Source organism: Conger conger, chromosome 13 (genome assembly GCF_963514075.1).
Source record: "Conger conger chromosome 13, fConCon1.1, whole genome shotgun sequence".
Lineage (NCBI taxonomy): Eukaryota > Metazoa > Chordata > Actinopteri > Anguilliformes > Congridae > Conger > Conger conger.
Genome location: NC_083772.1, coordinates 2082608 through 2101659, shown reverse-complemented (window position 1 = coordinate 2101659; position 19052 = coordinate 2082608). Strand labels below are relative to the sequence as shown.

At 49.8% G+C, this 19052-nt stretch overlaps 1 protein-coding gene across 2 annotated transcripts in view; it reads left to right on the top strand.

Annotated features, from left to right (window-relative positions):
• Positions 1-266: 266 nt before the first annotated feature.
• Positions 267-19052, top strand: part of cux1b (cut-like homeobox 1b) — a 72812-nt gene continuing 54026 nt past the window's right edge. For both annotated transcript variants that reach the window (XR_009704587.1, XM_061216259.1), the window contains exon 1: positions 267-380. Coding sequence is in view for 1 of the 2 variants with exons in the window: in XM_061216259.1 (XP_061072243.1) it covers positions 318-380 (63 nt within the window). In the remaining variant the exon portion in view is untranslated. The remainder of the gene's footprint in view (positions 381-19052) is intronic.

The following is a 19052-nucleotide window of genomic DNA, read 5'->3' as shown; positions in this document are numbered from 1 at the left end:
TTAAATGTATTTTGCGTGTGTGCATAGCGTCATTATCGACCTCAATCAGCTCTTCCTTCATCGTGCGTCAGTAGATAAACTCCAGTCCGCGTTTTACCAGTTAAAGAAATTGCCAGCTCCCGCTCAATACCTCTATTCCATAGCGCTGTTCAATATCGCAGGTTTCCGTTCAATAACTCCATTCCGCGCCACTGTTCAATAAGCTATGGCCCTGTTCGACAAATCCGGTCCGTATTTTGTGCACTTCCCCGCTCCTTCCCCGTGAACTCCAGCCCCTCTCCGTATCAGCCTCTCATTCCGTCTGAATATGTCTCAAGATGGCGGCCAATGCGGGATCGATGTTTCAATATTGGAAGCGCTTTGATTTACAGCAACTGCAGGTCAGCATTTTCCCCACTTAAGTTTGCTTTGCTCTCTTGAAAAACGTTGCGATGAAAACTGTTTGTGGAGTTAGTTGCTTCGCTCTTGAACCCCTCTTGGTCGATGTTTGGGGGCCGCTTTCGGAGCTCACCTTCTCCCATTGATTAAAGTGCCTTTCTTACTGATCGGAAATTGATCCTCTTTGTTCAATTGCCATCGATCTGCCGTCATGGCGCCCCAACGGGGAAGCGGCAACCCGGGTCGCCATGAGGCTAACGATGACCCGAACACCCACCAGAGTTACTTCGCCGTCTTGCTGCTAACTTTGCGCCCTGTGGTGGATGTCTTTGAGGGGATTTGTGTGTTTCGGTTGAATTATTTCGTGTAAGAAAATTAAGTGCCCCCGTTGGTATTCTCTTTCATTGGTGGCGCTGTGTGACCGCCCGGAGCAGCAGTGTCAGTAGCTTAGCTTTGCTGGCTAACTTAAACAACAAGTTAACAAGGCTACTTTCAAGTAGCAGTATCGGTTGTATTTTACAGTGGAAACACGAGTGTGCATTTTTCATATTTTAGTGATTGTGCCCATTTGTTTTTGTAACGTGTTTCGTGATATAATGCTACGTGTACGCTTGCGGAATGGATCGTTTTCGAGACGTTGACAAGTTGGCGAGAGCTAACTGGACAGATAACTTAGCTAGCTATAATGCCATGGATAAGATCATTTATCTTTCATTATTCAGCGTTTTGTCAACTTACGATAAGTTCTCTAGAAGCTAGTTTTAAATTAGGCTAAGTTGATTAATAACATTTTAGGTTAGATTTGGTAGCTGGCCACCGATAATCATGTTATCAGGTTTTGTTTTGTTTACTTATCTAGCCAGTCAGCCGATGTCAGACTGGCGACGTGGCTAGATTTGTAACTTAACCGTAGTTTGGACACATCTTAATGTTCAGCCAGTTAATGTTAGGTAAAACTGGGCCAGCTATAGTTAGCTAGTATTAAGGATATCAAGCTAGCCGTTTTCAATATGATATTCGACGAGCACTATTTGTGCTGTCGGAGTAACGTTGACGCACTTTAGTTCGCCTAAATACGTTGGGTACAGTCCGCCTCTGGCGAAAGGGGAAACTCGTCCACAGCTGACGTGTACACGATAGCTAGCGGTATTGTTTACGTTAGCGGACTGCTTGCTAACTTTGACAGGTGCCTTTAGCTTTCGCGTTGTAAAATTAGGCTGGACGTTTAGCTGCAATGTGAAGTAGTAACGGCTTGATAAGCTCTTGAATTGACTTGCTTGGTAGCCAAATAACTTCAGCTAACTTTTCCAGTTAAACCGGCCTTGTTATAAAAGCGTAGGTTACTGCTCAACTCCGCTTCTCGATTGCTAAGCACGGTAAAGGAACTTGCACTAACGTAACATAAGGTAATGGCGAGATCAGGCCTTTCAGCCCAGCAATGCTCGCCTTTTCCTACCCCTGAGTGTACCTACTGCCTAATTTGCCTAAAAGCTAAATACAATCTAACACCGTATCAAGCCTGATCTTGAAAACCCCCAGTGTTTCTGCCTCCACTACATGCATTGGCAAGCTATTCCACACATTGGCTACTCGCTTTGTGAAATATCTGCAACTTGGCTGCAGTGAATAGTTTGCATTCATTAGAAACGCGAGAGCTCAATTTAAACATTTACCTAGCATTCCACGAAAGTGAACTTATTGTAAAACGTTAATCCAGTTGAACTGTCAGGAAAGTGCGACAGCATCACCAGATTCCAAGTTCTAGCCATCGCCAGTAATGTCTGTGTTCAGTCTAAATGGCAAGCCATACATGTAGCTCATTTGTGGTCACACAAATCTCATGCTTTCAGACCAGAGAATCGGCGTCATAACGGTCATATTCCAGAACTTGAAGTTAAAACTTACTCGAGTATAATAATTAAGCATGACTAGAAACTATTCTTGAAGTATAAATAAGGCTGGTAGGCAGTTTGAGGCATTTCACAGTATTTAGTCCAATTTACATTCCCAGATGTTTCCAGTCAGACTTGATTATTATAATTTGGCGATGCTTTGACTGCTGTAATCTGGCATTAAGGAGCATTAAGAATTATGGTGATTCAGTGGTCTGATTTTAAGAGATTTCTTCCATGTCTGGTTCTTGTTTTGATGGATATTGAGAGCACATGGGACAAAAGGCCCTTTTGTAGTGCGTTTCCCCACTACTTTGTATAAACGCAGTCCACTGGCTGATTCCTAATACTGACATAATTCAGATAGCATTACTGGAACTTAAGCAGACCTGAGCTTCAGGTAGGCTGTGGTATTCACACGCCACTGTGATCTCTGTGTTTTCTCTGTGAAACGCACAGCTCCCTCTGTTATTAGCCTTAGCTGAGCGTGGCGTTTCGGGTGTGTGAGTGTGGATAGTGCTGATCCTGGGGTGATGGTTTGATGGTGCTTGCGTGTCAGATTGAGTGTGTTTGGGGTTGAGAGCGCAGGTTTCGTCTCTTTCGTGCCACCCTTTACCTGCCCTGGCTCCTGCGTTCCTCAGTCACTCTGTCTGTATCTCTTCAGACGGGCAGAGAATCTTCCACTCTTCCAGCTCTGCTGTGTGTGTGCATGTCTGTGTGTGTGTGTGTGTGTGTGTGTGTGTGTGTGTGTGTGTGTGTGTGTGTGTGTGTGTGTGTGTGAGAGAGAGAGAGAGAGAGAGAGAGCGAGAGCGAGAGAGCGAGAGTGTGTGTGTGCACCTGTGTCCGTGGGTGTGTCCGTATCCTTGTGTGTGTTCTGAAGAACTGCTGTCTGTTACCGATGACAGCTTATTAACGTTGCGTGCACAGAGTGGTTTTCAGAGAGTTCCTGTCTATGGATCGTCTTTCATGGGATTGTCATGTGATTGTCTGCGGTTTTTCCGTCTTGCTGAATGCTTAAGCGGATTTAAAACTCAATTTTTGTTTCACCATTAAAAACAGATATGTTTAACCCCCCCTGACTGGAGAAGGACACATGTGGGGCTGTTTTATTACACGTCACCTTTTCGTCTTTGGACAGAACACAGGATGAAGGACAGGTCCTGGCACCGGCCACAGCGCTGTATCACCAACTCCACTGTTATGTTATTTATAACCACTGTGCTGTTGTTTTTTACACTGCCAATAATGGAGACTGAGCAGTATTTTGCCTGTTGCTTTGCTCTCCATTTAGCCAGCCTGATTAATCTTAGACCTCTGACCACATGCACAGAGACTCACAACACGCATGCACACACACACACAAACACACACACACTCTCACACACTCTCACACACACTCACACACACTCACACAAGTAGACTGTTAGATGCTGGGTTGTGGATCTGGGGTTGTTTGGTGAAGCTGTAAATGAAAGGTTCAGTTCATATTTATCTACACTTTACACTTTATCCGTGGCTTTGAATGGCTCTGAAAGCCATTCTATTTTGAAATCTAATGAATCATTTTGCTGCACAAGTTTTACTCTGTAAGGTGTAAATTGCATCCTTGTTTCAGGCGGTATGTTGTGTGAGTGTGCGAGTATGAGTGTGTGTGTGTGTGTGTATGAGTGTGTGTATGAGTGTGTCTGATGCTAATTAGCCTCTGTGATCAGAATGCTTTGCGTAATCTCTCCCAGTCTCGGGGTTCAGTAATTGTTGACAGATGGTGTTAATTTAAATAATTTATAGATTTTTCCATTCCAAATGCTTCCTGTTGTTAGGCTGGTAATTAATGCTTTTTCCAAGTCGAGTATTTGGGGCAGAAAGAGTGAAGATAACCATTAATTATGCCTCTCCTGGGATAACTCGAACAGCACTCTTCTGGGATGTGCAGGGTCACAGGAGCGTTTTTGGTGGCCAATGTTTAGAGCAGAATGATGTGAATTCCCATTGATATTAGAGATGCATGATAATATCAGGGTTTGTATTGGTATTGGCCCATAATTGCTTAAAATAAACAAATAAAATGAGATTATGGCTGATATGATGACACAGCTACTTGTGCCAGAGAGGGGATGAATGCATTGCTCCGTTATGCTGTGAATAAAGTGAGGATTCTGTCGTCCTCAGAATGTAACTGAATGAATGTAGTGGTCATCTGGGCCTCTTATTGCCTGCTTCTTATCTTATCTCTTCTCAGTTATATAGGGTCCCTTGTCAGGCTTGATATGCAATGACTTCATATAGATTTGTGAAAATATTTGTAATATAATATGCCCTTTTTAATATTTAGGCTTTTTAACTTATGATCCCTGGTAGTCCTTGGCAAATCCTCCTCTTCGTAGGATATTACATTACATTACATTATTGGCATTTGGCAGACGCTCTTATCCAGAGTGACGTACAACAAAGTGCATACCCATAACCAGGGATAAGTTCGCTGAAAGACCCTAGAGGGAAGTACAATTTCAACTGCTACCTGTACAACAAGTTTTTTTGAACAAACAAACAAACAGAGCAAAAGTGACCAAAGTTAACTACCCAAACACTGCTTACCTAGCCAACTAAAAATACCGATACACAAAGCAAGTCACAGAGACCACAATTAAGGTTCACAGGGAGGTAGGGAGGGATGGGGAAAGGTGCTGCTTGAAGAGGTGTGTCTTCAGCTTGCGCTTGAAGGTGGGGAGAGATTCTATAGGATAATTTTCCAATCAGTGTCTTCCATTGAGGTCGTGTTGCTTTAGTTCCACTCGTGTTTATGCTCGTGTGTGCGTATGCTTATAGTCATTTACTGGACCCTTTTCCTTTATGGTGTGAAAAACTGGTAAAATGAGAAGGGAAGGCATGTTCTTCAGTCTGTATTAAAACTGAACCACTGTAAGCACCTGATGACTGTGGCATTGATTATGTTTTACGGTATGTGAGACTTGCATACACTGACTGCCTCGCACACACGCGCACACACACTCACATGCACGCACGCACACACGCACACACACGCGCACGCACATGCATGCACACGCACACACACGCACGCACGCACACACGCATTACTGGCCTGGGAAGTACAGGACTGTTTTCACATGCTGGGCTCCCCTCTCTGGCATGAGATTTTGACAATGTTAGCCAAAATGACATCATAGTCAGAGCTCTATTGAGCTGACCGTGTCATTGGCTGGGATTAGCTGATGACATCATAGTTAGAGCCCTGTTAAGCTGACCGTGTCATTGGCTGCCTGCGCGGCTGTATGTCTGGGCCTGTCTCCCGTCTGGGGGAGTGCGGCGCGAGGCCGGATCAGAACCAGGAGCTGCTTCTCACAAAGTCAAACCTCACAGCTGGTGTTGAGTTCTGTCAGATGAGGGCTTGTGTTCATATTCTTAAACCAATGTCAGATTTTAACCACATGGCCAAACTGGACTCCTGCGATCCTCTTTGGAGAGGAGTGTAGAATGCTGCGTGTGAGCCCAGTGGCGCAGCTGTTTTTCGGCAGTGTGAGCCCCGTGGCGCAGCTGTGTCTTGGCTGTGTGAGCCCGTGGCGCAGCTGTGTTTTGGCTGTGTGAGCCCTGTGGCGCAGCTATGTTTTGGCTGTGTGAGCCCCGTGGTGCAGCTGTGTTTCGGCTGTGTGAGCCCAGTGGCGCAGCTGTGTCTTGGCTGTGTGAGCCCTGTGGCGCAGCTATGTTTTGGCTGTGTGAGCCCCGTGGTGCAGCTGTGTTTCGGCTGTGTGAGCCCAGTGGCGCAGCTGTGTCTTGGCTGTGTGGGGGCCCTGTGGCGCAGCTGTGTCTTGGCTGTGAGCCCCGTGGCGCAGCTGTGTTTTGGCTGTGCATAAGTCACGCTGCTTTAAACAGGAAAGTTACTCTGGGGAAATGTCTGCCTGTTTTTCAGTGATCGCTGCCAGAAACGGACAGTCTTTTTCCCAGAGTAACTTTAGAAATGTCTTCAAACCAGTAATTCAAGATTCAGTGAGAAGCAGTCCCCGTATCAGTGTCTGCATGCACTACTCGGCTGGGGAAAAAGGTTAGAGTGAAAAAAGAGAGGTTCTGGAGAAAATACAGGAAGTTGGAGATCTCTGGAATTAGGAGTAAGCTAGAGTAATCTGTTTTCTCCTGCAACCTCCAGGATGTCTGCCATTTGGACCTGCCAAGCCAGGGACACCACTGATAGTGGGCCTGTTTTGAAAGACAGAGTGGCCTGGTCTCGTTGGTCTTATAGATATAGTGGCCCCCAGTAAACTATTAGTGGATTTAATTTGAATTATGGAACATTGGCAGAACCCTGTGCCTAAATCCCAGAGGCTTAAACTTGAGAAGAATGGTAGAAAAGACAGCCTTTGAAAGGTGACGTGTTCTGCTCCCGATCACTGTAGCCTGGTCTATTAGACACGTCAAATGTAAAGACGTCTGCGCGGGCTTCTCAATAATGACATTAAATCATAACACGCCTAGTTCTGGTCCCTTAACAGCACCCCTGTAATTCACTGCAGATGTCGTGGGGGAGGACTTCCATGATGACACAGATCAAAGCCCACAGAGAAGGAGCTAATAAACGGCCTAATTGCTTATAAAACTGATGAGTAGCGTCTCGTTTTTAAAGTATAATGCTGTCTGTGCTGCTCCCGAACACTGCTGCAGACGGCAGGAGTTTTCTGTGCTTTTAATAGGAACACTGAACCAATACGCCGTGCACACAGAGCGCCGTGCACACAGAGCCGTGCACAGAGCGCCGTGCACACAGAGCCGTGCACACACAGAGCCGTGCACACAGAGCGCCGTGCACACAGAGCGCCGTGCACACAGAGCGCCGTGCACACAGAGCGCCGTGCACACAGAGCGCCGTGCACACAGAGCGCCGTGCACACAGAGCGCCGTGCACACAGAGCGCCGTGCACACAGAGCGCCGTGCACACAGAGCCGTGCACAGAGCGCCGTGCACACAGAGCCGTGCACAGAGCGCCGTGCACACAGAGCGCCGTGCACACAGAGCGCCGTGCACACAGAGCGCCGTGCACACAGAGCGCCGTGCACACAGAGCGCCGTGCACACAGAGCGCCGTGCACACAGAGCCGTGCACACAGAGCCGTGCACACACAGAGCCGTGCACAGAGCGCCGTGCACACAGAGAGCCGTGCACACAGAGAGCCGTGCACACAGAGAGCCTGGCTTTCTCTGATAGCTGTATGCTTGTCTGTTTTATCCCAGCAGGATGGAGATAATCTAACTGCAGACCGTGGGAGAACCTGGCGCTGTGCCAGACTCACCCCCCCAGCTGTGAGACAGAGGCCGAGTGTTTTTTAGGGCGGCCTGTAGCGTAGTGGTTAAGGTAAATGACTGGGACCCGCAAGGTCGGTGGTTCTAATCCCTGTGTAGCCACAATAAGATCCGCATAGCCGTTGGGCCCTTGAGCAAGGCCCTTAACCCTGCCTTGCTCCAGGGGAGGACTGTCTCCTGCTTCGTCTAATCAACTGTACGTCGCTCTGGATATGAGCGTCCGCCAAATGCCTGGAATGTAATGTAATTTAATGTAATGTATTTTGACACTGAACCCTTTCACACTGGTTATTGTTCAGTTCAGTTGGCGTACACGAGTAGACGATGAAGGGCAGAGCGGAGCTGCTCGGAGTCTGTCCCAGGCTCAGCAGTGGCTGCAGTCAGTGGCGTGGGACTGTAGACACACCATGCGTATGTAGCCCAGGCCTGCAGATGTCCACTCCACCACTGACTGCCGTCCCCGGTGTAGGGAGTCAGGGCTCAGACCCCACTGGAGCTTCACCTGCAGCAGTTCAGGACAGTTTGAGGAGAATGCAGGGGCTCTCTTGGTCAGATATTCAGGCCGGCAGCTGTTTGAGGAAGGTGTGGACGGATTAGCGAGGTGTTCCTCACCTGTCTGACTCTCTTCGGAGTGAACGGTGCGTGATGATCCAAAGCAATCAACCGAGTACTTTTATATCTCTTGTTCTGAAAATAAAGGTGTGTGTCCATTGCTTTGTAACAAACCGTGCAAACTGTGCAAACAGGCAGGCAGGCACGCACGCACGCACGCAGAACAGCAACGTGAGAAGAGTCCTCTGAGGTATGAATTATGAATTATGAACCCCAACTGCTGCAGGTCTGCTGACTGGCGCCTGCCACTCATAGATCAGTGTGCAAAGCATGCTGGGTACCTCGAAACCCACACAAGCTGGAGAGACTGGTCCCTGATGAACCCATCTGTATTACAACACGCTCCTTCCTCTCCATAGTTACATTCCCAAACACCGGCCTCTGTCCATTGGAAGAAGTCCAGGTGGTAGTTGGGAAAATCACTGCCTTGTAGACAAATCCCCATTAATGTAATGAGCATTAATTTAGCCAGTCTCTCTGTGGTGTCATAAGGGGGTGTTTTAGGGAGTGGGCCCAGCGGTGAGGGGGGGAGGCTGGATGGAAGGGCTGAGTCACTGCTGGCCTGAGTGCAGTGTGCTCTGTGACACATCCCTGTGACACATCCCCCTTTCACTGAGTGCAGTGTGCTCTGTGACACATCCCTGTGACACATCCCCCTTTCACTGAGTGCAGTGTGCTCTGTGACACATCCCTGTGACACATCCCCCTTTCACTGAGTGCAGTGTGCTCTGTGACACATCCCCGCTTTCACTGAGTGCAGTGTGCTCTGTGACACATCCCCGCTTTCACTGAGTGCAGTGTGCTCTGTGACACATCCCCGCTTTCACTGAGTGCAGTGTGCTCTGTGACACATCCCTGTGACACATCCCCCTTTCACTGAGTGCAGTGTGCTCTGTGACACATCCTCGCTTTCACTGAGTGCAGTGTGCTCTGTGACACATCCCTGTGACACATCCCCCTTTCACTGAGTGCAGTGTTCTCTGTGACACATCCCCCTTTCACTGAGTGCAGTGTGCTCTGTGACACATCCCTGTGACACATCCTCGCTTTCACTGAGTGCAGTGTGCTCTGTGACACATCCCTGTGACACATCCCCCTTTTACTGAGCTGTGTGGAAACCGCTTCCTTCAGTGAATACAGGTCTTCAGCAGCTGGAAGAGTCATTAGAGCAGGGAGCAGACCCTGCGTCAGTCTTCCCTGCCCTGATCCAGTCCGTCTTGGGGCCGGGGTTTGAGGAAATGGGCTGTGCTGGACCTGTTCTTCATGTACACAGGCACCAGTGCATATCAGTGGTGACAAACCCCCCACAGTTTTTTCCTAACAGTAATTTGTCTTTTTTTTTTTTTACTGGTCATTATTGAAACATTTTTAGTCACACATACACACACACACACACACACACACACACATGCATGCTCACACACACACACACACACACACACACACACACACTGTTCCACAGCTCTTGAGTAAGGCACAGTTTATCGCAGGGAGAAAGGCTTCCATAAGTCACTTCTCCTCTCCTCTCTGAGGGGATGTAGTCTGGGCTCAGGCGTAGAACATGTTCTTTGGGTGGATAGCACAGATTCTGACTGACAGAGAAGGTCCTTTTCCTCACTGTTGTTTTAGGAGAGGAAAGTCGCTGATGCATGGCTTCCGCTGATGAAACAAGTAGAAATAAAATGTATCTTAATTCCAGTGTCTTACCAAGATGAAGTCCAGAATTCAACCATTAAAAAAATCAGTAATTATAATGTTTGTGTGTCTGCACTCTTTTCAGCATTTTTTGAAATCTGTCTCTCAAAAGTTTAATGAGAGACAATGATGAGATCAGCGCAGTGTTTTCCAATTTTCCAGCTACTGTTTTTCTTCGGAGTGTTCAGTTTCCTGGGAACGGGCAGTAAAATGTGGAAACTGAGTGATTCAGAAGCGGCCTGGTGCCAGAGTGGAGGCAGAGCGGTGCCCTTGGGGTGTGAGGGAGCCATATGGGCTGGGTGCAGCGGAGAGGCCCGCCCGGCTGTGTAAGGGCCCCCCGCGGTGTGCAGAACCGCGCTCAGGGTCACCGAAGGATGACCGGGCCCCCGATGCCCTCCCCAGCCTGCAGTCTCACTGGGAGCCACATCTCCCTGCGATAAAGCTGGTTTAGTAAAATAGTGATTTCTAGAAGACGTGGCCATGATCTGTTACGGTGTTATGTTGGAGACTCTCTTCGCGGCTTAGCTGTTGAGACGCACACCGTATCCTCGAAGGGCAGGTTGCGTTCTGCAGTGCTTGCGGATCCAGATCTGATGGCGCTGGTTGGTGATGGTTGTGGTCCGATTGTCTTTAAAAGGGTGAGTCACTTCCAGGTCGGCTCGCTCCGAGGCTCCCAGTCACGACCCCATCAGCCTGTATGTAGCACCAAGAGCTCTGTGTGGGCCGGGAACCTCAGTGGCTCTCTGTATAACAACAGAACTTACACTGGCCTTACACATGAGTGCTTTTAAACTCCACACATTGGATATTGCGGTGTAGCTGGGTGTGTGTCATCCCTGAGCCATTTCCAGTGGTCCCCGCAAAGCTGGGTTTCTCAGTGTGTGTGTGTGTGTGTGTGCGTGTGTGCGTGCGTGCGGTCCCCACAAAGCTGGGTTTCTCATTGTGGAATGTGTGTGTGTCGGCGGTCCCCACAAAGCTGGGTTTCTCTGTGTGTGTCGGCGGTCCCCACAAAGCTGGGTTTCTCTGTGTGGAATGTGTGTGTGTGTGTGTCGAGCTGCTGCTTCTCAGCGCGGCTCCGTCGGTGTTGATATTTGGGCCTCGCTGTCAGCCGTTAGACTTTGGCTGCACTCTGAGTTTAGGCTGAGGTGGTTATTATTAGACACCCGGAAACGTGCAGGTGTGCTGTAGATGAAATCCAGACGCAGCCGGTGGCTGGAGAGGGGTGTGTGGAGAGGGGTGTGTGTTTGGATGAAGGGTGGGGTAGCGTGGGGGCTCGAGGGCAGGGCACGGTGTGGGCAGGGCACGGTGTGGGCAGGGCACGGTGTGGGCAGGCGGGTCCAGGGCTTATGCATGCATTGCATCGGGGGGATGTCCCCTGCTTAGTCTAATCAACTTTTAGCCCAGCTCATAGGGCTAAAATATACCTGGGATGGACAGGTCTGCTTTCTCTCTGATAGGGAGAGTTTGGAGGACTTTCAGGTATTATGGTGGAACACTTCTGGCAGTTTTTCATTAGTATTTTTGCGATTTATTATTATAATTTTCTTTTAGATTGTGAATAGGGCGCATTCTTTCTTGGCATATAAACGGGCGTGCGGCTCATTCGCGTTATTTTACACTCTATAAATAAAAACGTGGCTCAGCGCAAATCTGCAGCGGAAAAGTGTGCTGTTCACAGACACGGGGCCTCCCCTGGAGCCCGAGCCAGCCCTGGACGTGGCGGAGTGAAACAACAGGGCTGCTGAAAGCCTCCATTGTGTGTGCAATGGCCAGGCCTTGCAAAAGCCTGCAGCAAAACTGCCTAAAAAGCGGAACTGTAAACACGTCCAGGTTTTTCGTTTCAGAACCGTGGCGTGTGTTAGCGAGGCCCGTAACTGCCTCACGTCAGCAAACGCGCCCGGCCTCCCCGTCCAATCAGATCGCAGGGATGAAAGTACCGCGTCACGAACGTGCACGGCAACAGCCTGCTAGAGACCGCTAATGTCGCTGTGGACCGTTAGCATCTGCGTGGAGACCGCTAATATCGCTGTGGACCGTTAGCATCTGCGTGGAGACCGCTAATATCGCTGTGGACCGTTAGCATCTGCGTGGAGACCGCTAATATCGCTGTGGACCGTTAGCATCTGCGTGGAGACCCATAGTCCCAATATAGGGGCACCTGTCTCGTGCATTAAGAATTCCATCCCTTTCGTATGGAGGTGCAGGGTAGGTCTTAATTTGGCCCTGGTCTGACAGACAGAAAAGAGCCGCCTGTCTGCATGAACATGCCGTTTTTATGAGGGAGGAAGTTGATCTTGTGTCGTGATGTCTGTGCTCTGATTTGAGCCTCCGTTTAAAAGTTCAGAAATCGTTGACGTTGACGAAGGAGAGGAAAATGAGGCTTGTGTTTCGCGCGAGGATTCCTGTTCCATATTGAGCTGCTCGTTTTTTTTTACACATGGCCACAAATGACAACCGTTTGTTTTGTGGGGGTGACTCAATTATGCCCCGTCTGCCGGATCTGGAATTATTGCCTTTTTCCAGGAAGAGGAAGAATGCAGTCATCTGTAATGGAGTTCCAGTGAAGAGGATGTGATTGAGGTGGGACCAGGATGCACTGGCAGGTGTGTTATTTGGCAGGTTAGGGTCAGTGTGTTATTTGGCAGGTTAGGGTCAGTGTGTTATTTGGCAGGTTAGGGTCAGTGTTATTTGGCAGGTTAGGGTCAGTGTTATTTGGCAGGTTTGGGTCAGTGTGTTATTTGGCAGGTTAGGGTCAGTGTGTTATTTGGCAGGTTAGGGTCAGTGTGTTATTTGGCAGGTTAGGGTCAGTGTGTTATTTGGCAGGTTAGGGTCAGTGTGTTATTTGGCAGGTTAGGGTCAGTGTGTTATTTGGCAGGTTAGGGTCAGTGTGTTATTTGGCAGGTTAGGGTCAGTGTGTTGTTTGGCAGGTTAGCGTCAGTGTGTTATTTGGCAGGTTAGCATCAGTGTGTTATTTGGCAGGTTAGGGTCAGTGTGTTATTTGGCAGGTTAGGGTCAGTGTGTTATTTGGCAGGTTAGGGTCAGTGTGTTATTTGGCAGGTTAGGGTCAGTGTGTTATTTGGCAGGTTAGGGTCAGTGTGTTATTTGGCAGGTTAGGGTCAGTGTGTTATTTGGCAGGTTAGGGTCAGTGTGTTATTTGGCAGGTTAGGGTCAGTGTGTTATTTGGCAGGTTAGGGTCAGTGTGTTATTTGGCAGGTTAGGGTCAGTGTGTTATTTGGCAGGTTAGGGTCAGTGTGTTATTTGCTTTGACGCCACTCCTATCTGTGGGCCTCAGTTGTGCGAAGCCAAGCGAGAGATCTGGGATGGTGTCTCGTGTCTTTAATTACGCTCACAAGGAGAGAGAGAGTTGGGGAGGGAGACTGAAAGCGAGGGAGGGAGGGAGGGAGGGAGGGAGAGTGGGGAGAGTGAAAGAACGCGAGCCAGACAGGCTTGCTCTCCTTCAGGCTGACTCCATGCGTCCTGTGTTACAAACTGATTTTATTGGAATACGTCCAATAAACATGGAGGTCCTTGGTTTTCCGCCAATAGGAGCAGAGGCGGGATGTATCAGCGAAATGTCGTTGAGATGGGGCAAGCGCTATTTCAGCCTAGAGTGACACTCTTTGTTGTCAGAGAAGACAAAGTCATTGACTCAAATGAGTTCTGTTGTTTTTTTGTCGTTGGGCTGTTTGCTCACTCAAGTGGCTTTATGTTTGGATTGGGTGTGACATGCGATCAACGCTGCAAATGTTCACACTAGCATGTGCTGTTTGAGAGGAGCTGTGCTGTTTGAGGAGCTGTGCTGTTTGAGAGGAGCTGTGCTGTTTGAGAGGAGCTGTGCTGTTTGAGAGGAGGTGTGCTGTTTGAGGAGCTGTGCTGTTTGAGGAGCTGTGCTGTTTGAGAGGAGCTGTGCTGTTTGAGAGGATGTGTGCTGTTTGAGGAGGTGTGCTGTTTGAGGAGGTGTGCTGTTTGAGAGGAGCTGTGCTGTTTGAGGAGCTGTGCTGTTTGAGAGGAGCTGTGCTGTTTGAGAGGAGCTGTGCTGTTTGAGAGGAGCTGTGCTGTTTGAGAGGAGCTGGGCTGTTTGAGAGGAGCTGTGCTGTTTGAGAGGAGGTGTGCTGTTTGAGAGGAGCTGTGCTGTTTGAGAGGAGCTGTGCTGTTTGAGGAGGTGTGCTGTTTGAGGAGGTGTGCTGTTTGAGAGGAGCTGTGCTGTTTGAGAGGAGGTGTGCTGTTTGAGGAGGTGTGCTGTTTGAGGAGCTGTGCTGTTTGAGAGGAGCTGTGCTGTTTGAGAGGAGGTGTGCTGTTTGAGAGGAGCTGTGCTGTTTGAGAGGAGCTGTGCTGTTTGAGAGGAGGTGTGCTGTTTGAGAGGAGGTGTGCTGTTTGAGAGGAGGTGTGCTGTTTGAGGAGGTGTGCTGTTTGAGGAGGTGTGCTGTTTGAGGAGGTGTGCTGTTTGAGAGGAGCTGTGCTGTTTGAGAGGAGCTGTGCTGTTTGAGGAGGTGTGCTGTTTGAGAGGAGCTGTGCTGTTTGAGAGGAGCTGTGCTGTTTGAGAGGAGGTGTGCTGTTTGAGAGGAGGTGTGCTGTTTGAGGAGGTGTGCTGTTTGAGGAGGTGTGCTGTTTGAGAGGAGCTGTGCTGTTTGAGAGGAGCTGTGCTGTTTGAGAGGAGCTGTGCTGTTTGAGAGGAGCTGTGCTGTTTGAGGAGGTGTGCTGTTTGAGGAGGTGTGCTGTTTGAGAGGAGCTGTGCTGTTTGAGAGGAGCTGTGCTGTTTGAGAGGAGCTGTGCTGTTTGAGGAGGTGTGCTGTTTGAGAGGAGGTGTGCTGTTTGAGAGGAGGTGTGCTGTTTGAGAGGAGCTGTGCTGTTTGAGAGGAGCTGTGCTGTTTGAGAGGAGCTGTGCTGTTTGAGGAGGTGTGCTGTTTGAGGAGGTGTGCTGTTTGAGAGGAGCTGTGCTGTTTGAGAGGAGCTGTGCTGTTTGAGGAGGTGTGCTGTTTGAGAGGAGGTGTGCTGTTTGAGAGGAGGTGTGCTGTTTGAGAGGAGCTGTGCTGTTTGAGAGGAGCTGTGCTGTTTGAGAGGAGCTGTGCTGTTTGAGGAGGTGTGCTGTTTGAGGAGCTGTGCTGTTTGAGGAGGTGTGCTGTTTGAGGAGGTGTGCTGTTTGAGAGGAGCTGTGCTGTTTGAGGAGGTGTGCTGTTTGAGGAGGTGTGCCGTTTGAGGAGGTGTGCCGTTTGAGGAGCTGTGCTGTTTGAGAGGAGCTGTGCTGTTTGAGGAGGTGTGCTGTTTGAGAGGAGCTGTGCTGTTTGAGGAGGTGTGCTGTTTGAGAGGAGCTGTGCTGTTTGAGAGGAGCTGTGCTGTTTGAGAGGAGGTGTGCTGTTTGAGGAGGTGTGCTGTTTGAGGAGGTGTGCTGTTTGAGAGGAGCTGTGCTTTTTGAGAGGAGCTGTGCTGTTTGAGGAGGTGTGCTGTTTGAGAGGAGCTGTGCTGTTTGAGGAGGTGTGCTGTGCTGTTTGAGGAGGTGTGCTGTTTGAGGAGGTGTGCCGTTTGAGGAGCTGTGCTGTTTGAGAGGAGCTGTGCTGTTTGAGGAGGTGTGCTGTTTGAGAGGAGCTGTGCTGTTTGAGAGGAGCTGTGCTGTTTGAGGAGGTGTGCTGTTTGAGAGGAGCTGTGCTGTTTGAGGAGGTGTGCTGTTTGAGGAGGTGTGCTGTTTGAGAGGAGCTGTGCTGTTTGAGAGGAGCTGTGCTGTTTGAGAGGAGCTGTGCTGTTTGAGGAGGTGTGCTGTTTGAGAGGAGGTGTGCTGTTTGAGAGGAGGTGTGCTGTTTGAGAGGAGCTGTGCTGTTTGAGAGGAGCTGTGCTGTTTGAGAGGAGCTGTGCTGTTTGAGGAGGTGTGCTGTTTGAGGAGGTGTGCTGTTTGAGAGGAGCTGTGCTGTTTGAGAGGAGCTGTGCTGTTTGAGGAGGTGTGCTGTTTGAGAGGAGGTGTGCTGTTTGAGAGGAGGTGTGCTGTTTGAGAGGAGCTGTGCTGTTTGAGAGGAGCTGTGCTGTTTGAGAGGAGCTGTGCTGTTTGAGGAGGTGTGCTGTTTGAGGAGCTGTGCTGTTTGAGGAGGTGTGCTGTTTGAGGAGGTGTGCTGTTTGAGAGGAGCTGTGCTGTTTGAGGAGGTGTGCTGTTTGAGGAGGTGTGCCGTTTGAGGAGGTGTGCCGTTTGAGGAGCTGTGCTGTTTGAGAGGAGCTGTGCTGTTTGAGGAGGTGTGCTGTTTGAGAGGAGCTGTGCTGTTTGAGGAGGTGTGCTGTTTGAGAGGAGCTGTGCTGTTTGAGAGGAGCTGTGCTGTTTGAGAGGAGGTGTGCTGTTTGAGGAGGTGTGCTGTTTGAGGAGGTGTGCTGTTTGAGAGGAGCTGTGCTTTTTGAGAGGAGCTGTGCTGTTTGAGGAGGTGTGCTGTTTGAGAGGAGCTGTGCTGTTTGAGGAGGTGTGCTGTGCTGTTTGAGGAGGTGTGCTGTTTGAGGAGGTGTGCCGTTTGAGGAGCTGTGCTGTTTGAGAGGAGCTGTGCTGTTTGAGGAGGTGTGCTGTTTGAGAGGAGCTGTGCTGTTTGAGAGGAGCTGTGCTGTTTGAGGAGGTGTGCTGTTTGAGAGGAGGTGTGCTGTTTGAGAGGAGGTGTGCTGTTTGAGAGGAGCTGTGCTGTTTGAGAGGAGCTGTGCTGTTTGAGAGGAGCTGTGCTGTTTGAGGAGGTGTGCTGTTTGAGGAGCTGTGCTGTTTGAGGAGGTGTGCTGTTTGAGGAGGTGTGCTGTTTGAGAGGAGCTGTGCTGTTTGAGGAGGTGTGCTGTTTGAGGAGGTGTGCTGTTTGAGGAGCTGTGCCGTTTGAGGAGGTGTGCCGTTTGAGGAGCTGTGCTGTTTGAGAGGAGCTGTGCTGTTTGAGGAGGTGTGCTGTTTGAGAGGAGGTGTGCTGTTTGAGAGGAGCTGTGCTGTTTGAGGAGGTGTGCTGTTTGAGAGGAGCTGTGCTGTTTGAGAGGAGCTGTGCTGTTTGAGAGGAGGTGTGCTGTTTGAGGAGGTGTGCTGTTTGAGGAGGTGTGCTGTTTGAGAGGAGCTGTGCTTTTTGAGAGGAGCTGTGCTGTTTGAGGAGGTGTGCTGTTTGAGAGGAGCTGTGCTGTTTGAGGAGGTGTGCTGTGCTGTTTGAGGAGGTGTGCTGTTTGAGAGGAGCTGTGCTGTTTGAGGAGCTGTGCTGTTTGAGGAGCTGTGCTGTTTGAGGAGCTGTGCTGTTTAAGAGGAGCTGTGCTGTTTGAGAGGAGCTGTGCTGTTTGAGGAGGTGTGCTGTTTGAGAGGAGCTGTGCTTTTTGAGAGGAGCTGTGCTGTTTGAGGAGGTGTGCTGTTTGAGAGGAGCTGTGCTGTTTGAGGGCTGAGTGAGTTAGCAGACTCAGCTGGAGGCGAGGTGTGGCCTCTGTGGAGGACAGTGAATAAACTCCACTGCAGTGCTGCTGCTGATGAATACTTCACGTCTCCGCGGCGCTGTGGGGAGTCCTGCACCCGTTTCACGCAGTATTAGCTTAATAAGGGCCGGGGTGCTGGGCTCTGCCCTGCACAGATAAACAGAGGAAGGAGAAGCTTTCTGCACCTGCATGTGGATGCTGCTGCACCCCGCGTCATTGTCCCACATGATGTTGAGTAGAGCAGCGAGCCCCATACCGCAGGATCTTGAGCCCCATACCGCAGGATCTTGAGCCCCATACCGCAGGATCTTGAGCCCCATACCGCAGGATCTTGAGCCCCATACCGCAGGATCTTGAGCCCCATACCGCAGGATCTTGAGCCCCATACCGCAGGATCTTGAGCCCCATACCGCAGGATCTTGAGCCCCATACCGCAGGATCTTGAGCCCCATACCGCAGGATCTTGAGTCCCATACCGCAGGATCTTGAGCCCCATACCGCAGGATCTTGAGCCCCATACCGCAGGATCTTGAGCCCCATACCGCAGGATCTTGAGCCCCATACCGCAGGATCTTGAGCCCCATACCGCAGGATCTTGAGCCCCATACCGCAGGATCTTGAGCCCCTGGCTGTCCGCATTTTCAGAGAATTTTAAGCAGTTCAGTTTTCAGGCTGTTGCGGAAGCTTCTTGGTTTGGGCACAACGTGGCAAAAGCTAGGTTATGTTTCGTTTCAGTCTGTGATTAAAATGTCTCTGCATCATGGGTTTACGTATGTTTCTTTTCGTAACGATAAGTAAGCGTTTCACAACGCTTAGAGTTTGGGCCGAGTGAGGCGATGTTTCAACAGCAGCTCCTGGCTTCCACACGGTCCGGGTTTTCCCCGGTTAAAAAAGGGAAATGGGAGATATTGAGGGGCTGTGGTTGTGTTGGTTGTTGTACCTGGGAGTTTAGACCATGTGCTGACATCTGGCATTTCTCCCAGGGCAACAACACAATGTTCTCAGTGGGCCTTCCCTGGTTAAATAAAGGATTAAAGTAAAACCTATCTGGCTCACGCCCCACTAGACCGGTTGGCTTGTAAACGGTGTCAGACCAGCTGAGCAGGTCTGTTTGGATGATGAGTCCTGGATGAGTGTGAGGGCCTTCACCAGGCCCAACCTCCCACCTTTTCACCCCCCCACCCCTCAGGTTTATCTGACGCTGCTGATCACAGTCCTAATCCGTCTCCCTGTCAGAGCTCTCCTGGTTTTCTCTGGTGCAGAGATAAGCCCCCCCCAGCCAGCCAAAATAACCCCACACCCCTCTGAACACCTCCTTCATCTGAGACGATTATCCTGCCGTCGATCTCTTCCCTTCTTCTCTTTATTTTCCCCGAGGCCTTCCTCTCTCCTCCATCCTGTCTGCCGTGTTTTAGAGCAGATGCAGATGAACCCGACCTTGACCGTGGCCCACAATCCATCTCCTGTTCCATCAGCCTTTCGCTGACGTGACCCCCCCCCCCCCCCCCCTTCCTGTCCCATGCACCATCTGTGCGTCATTAATCTCTGCCCCCGCTGCAACATCTCTGCAACACGCTGTTTGTTTTGGTTCCGACGCCACACTTTCTTTCTTTTTTTCTTTCTTGTTTGTTTTCTTCCACCACCCCTTCCCTCTTGGAAGGTCAAATGTATTTTTATTTAGAATCAGAATTTACAAAACTGAGGGAAGGGTAAAACAGAAAAAGTACAAACTGATTAAATGAGACATGGATTTACGTAGAGGCTCCTTTGATCTGGTGT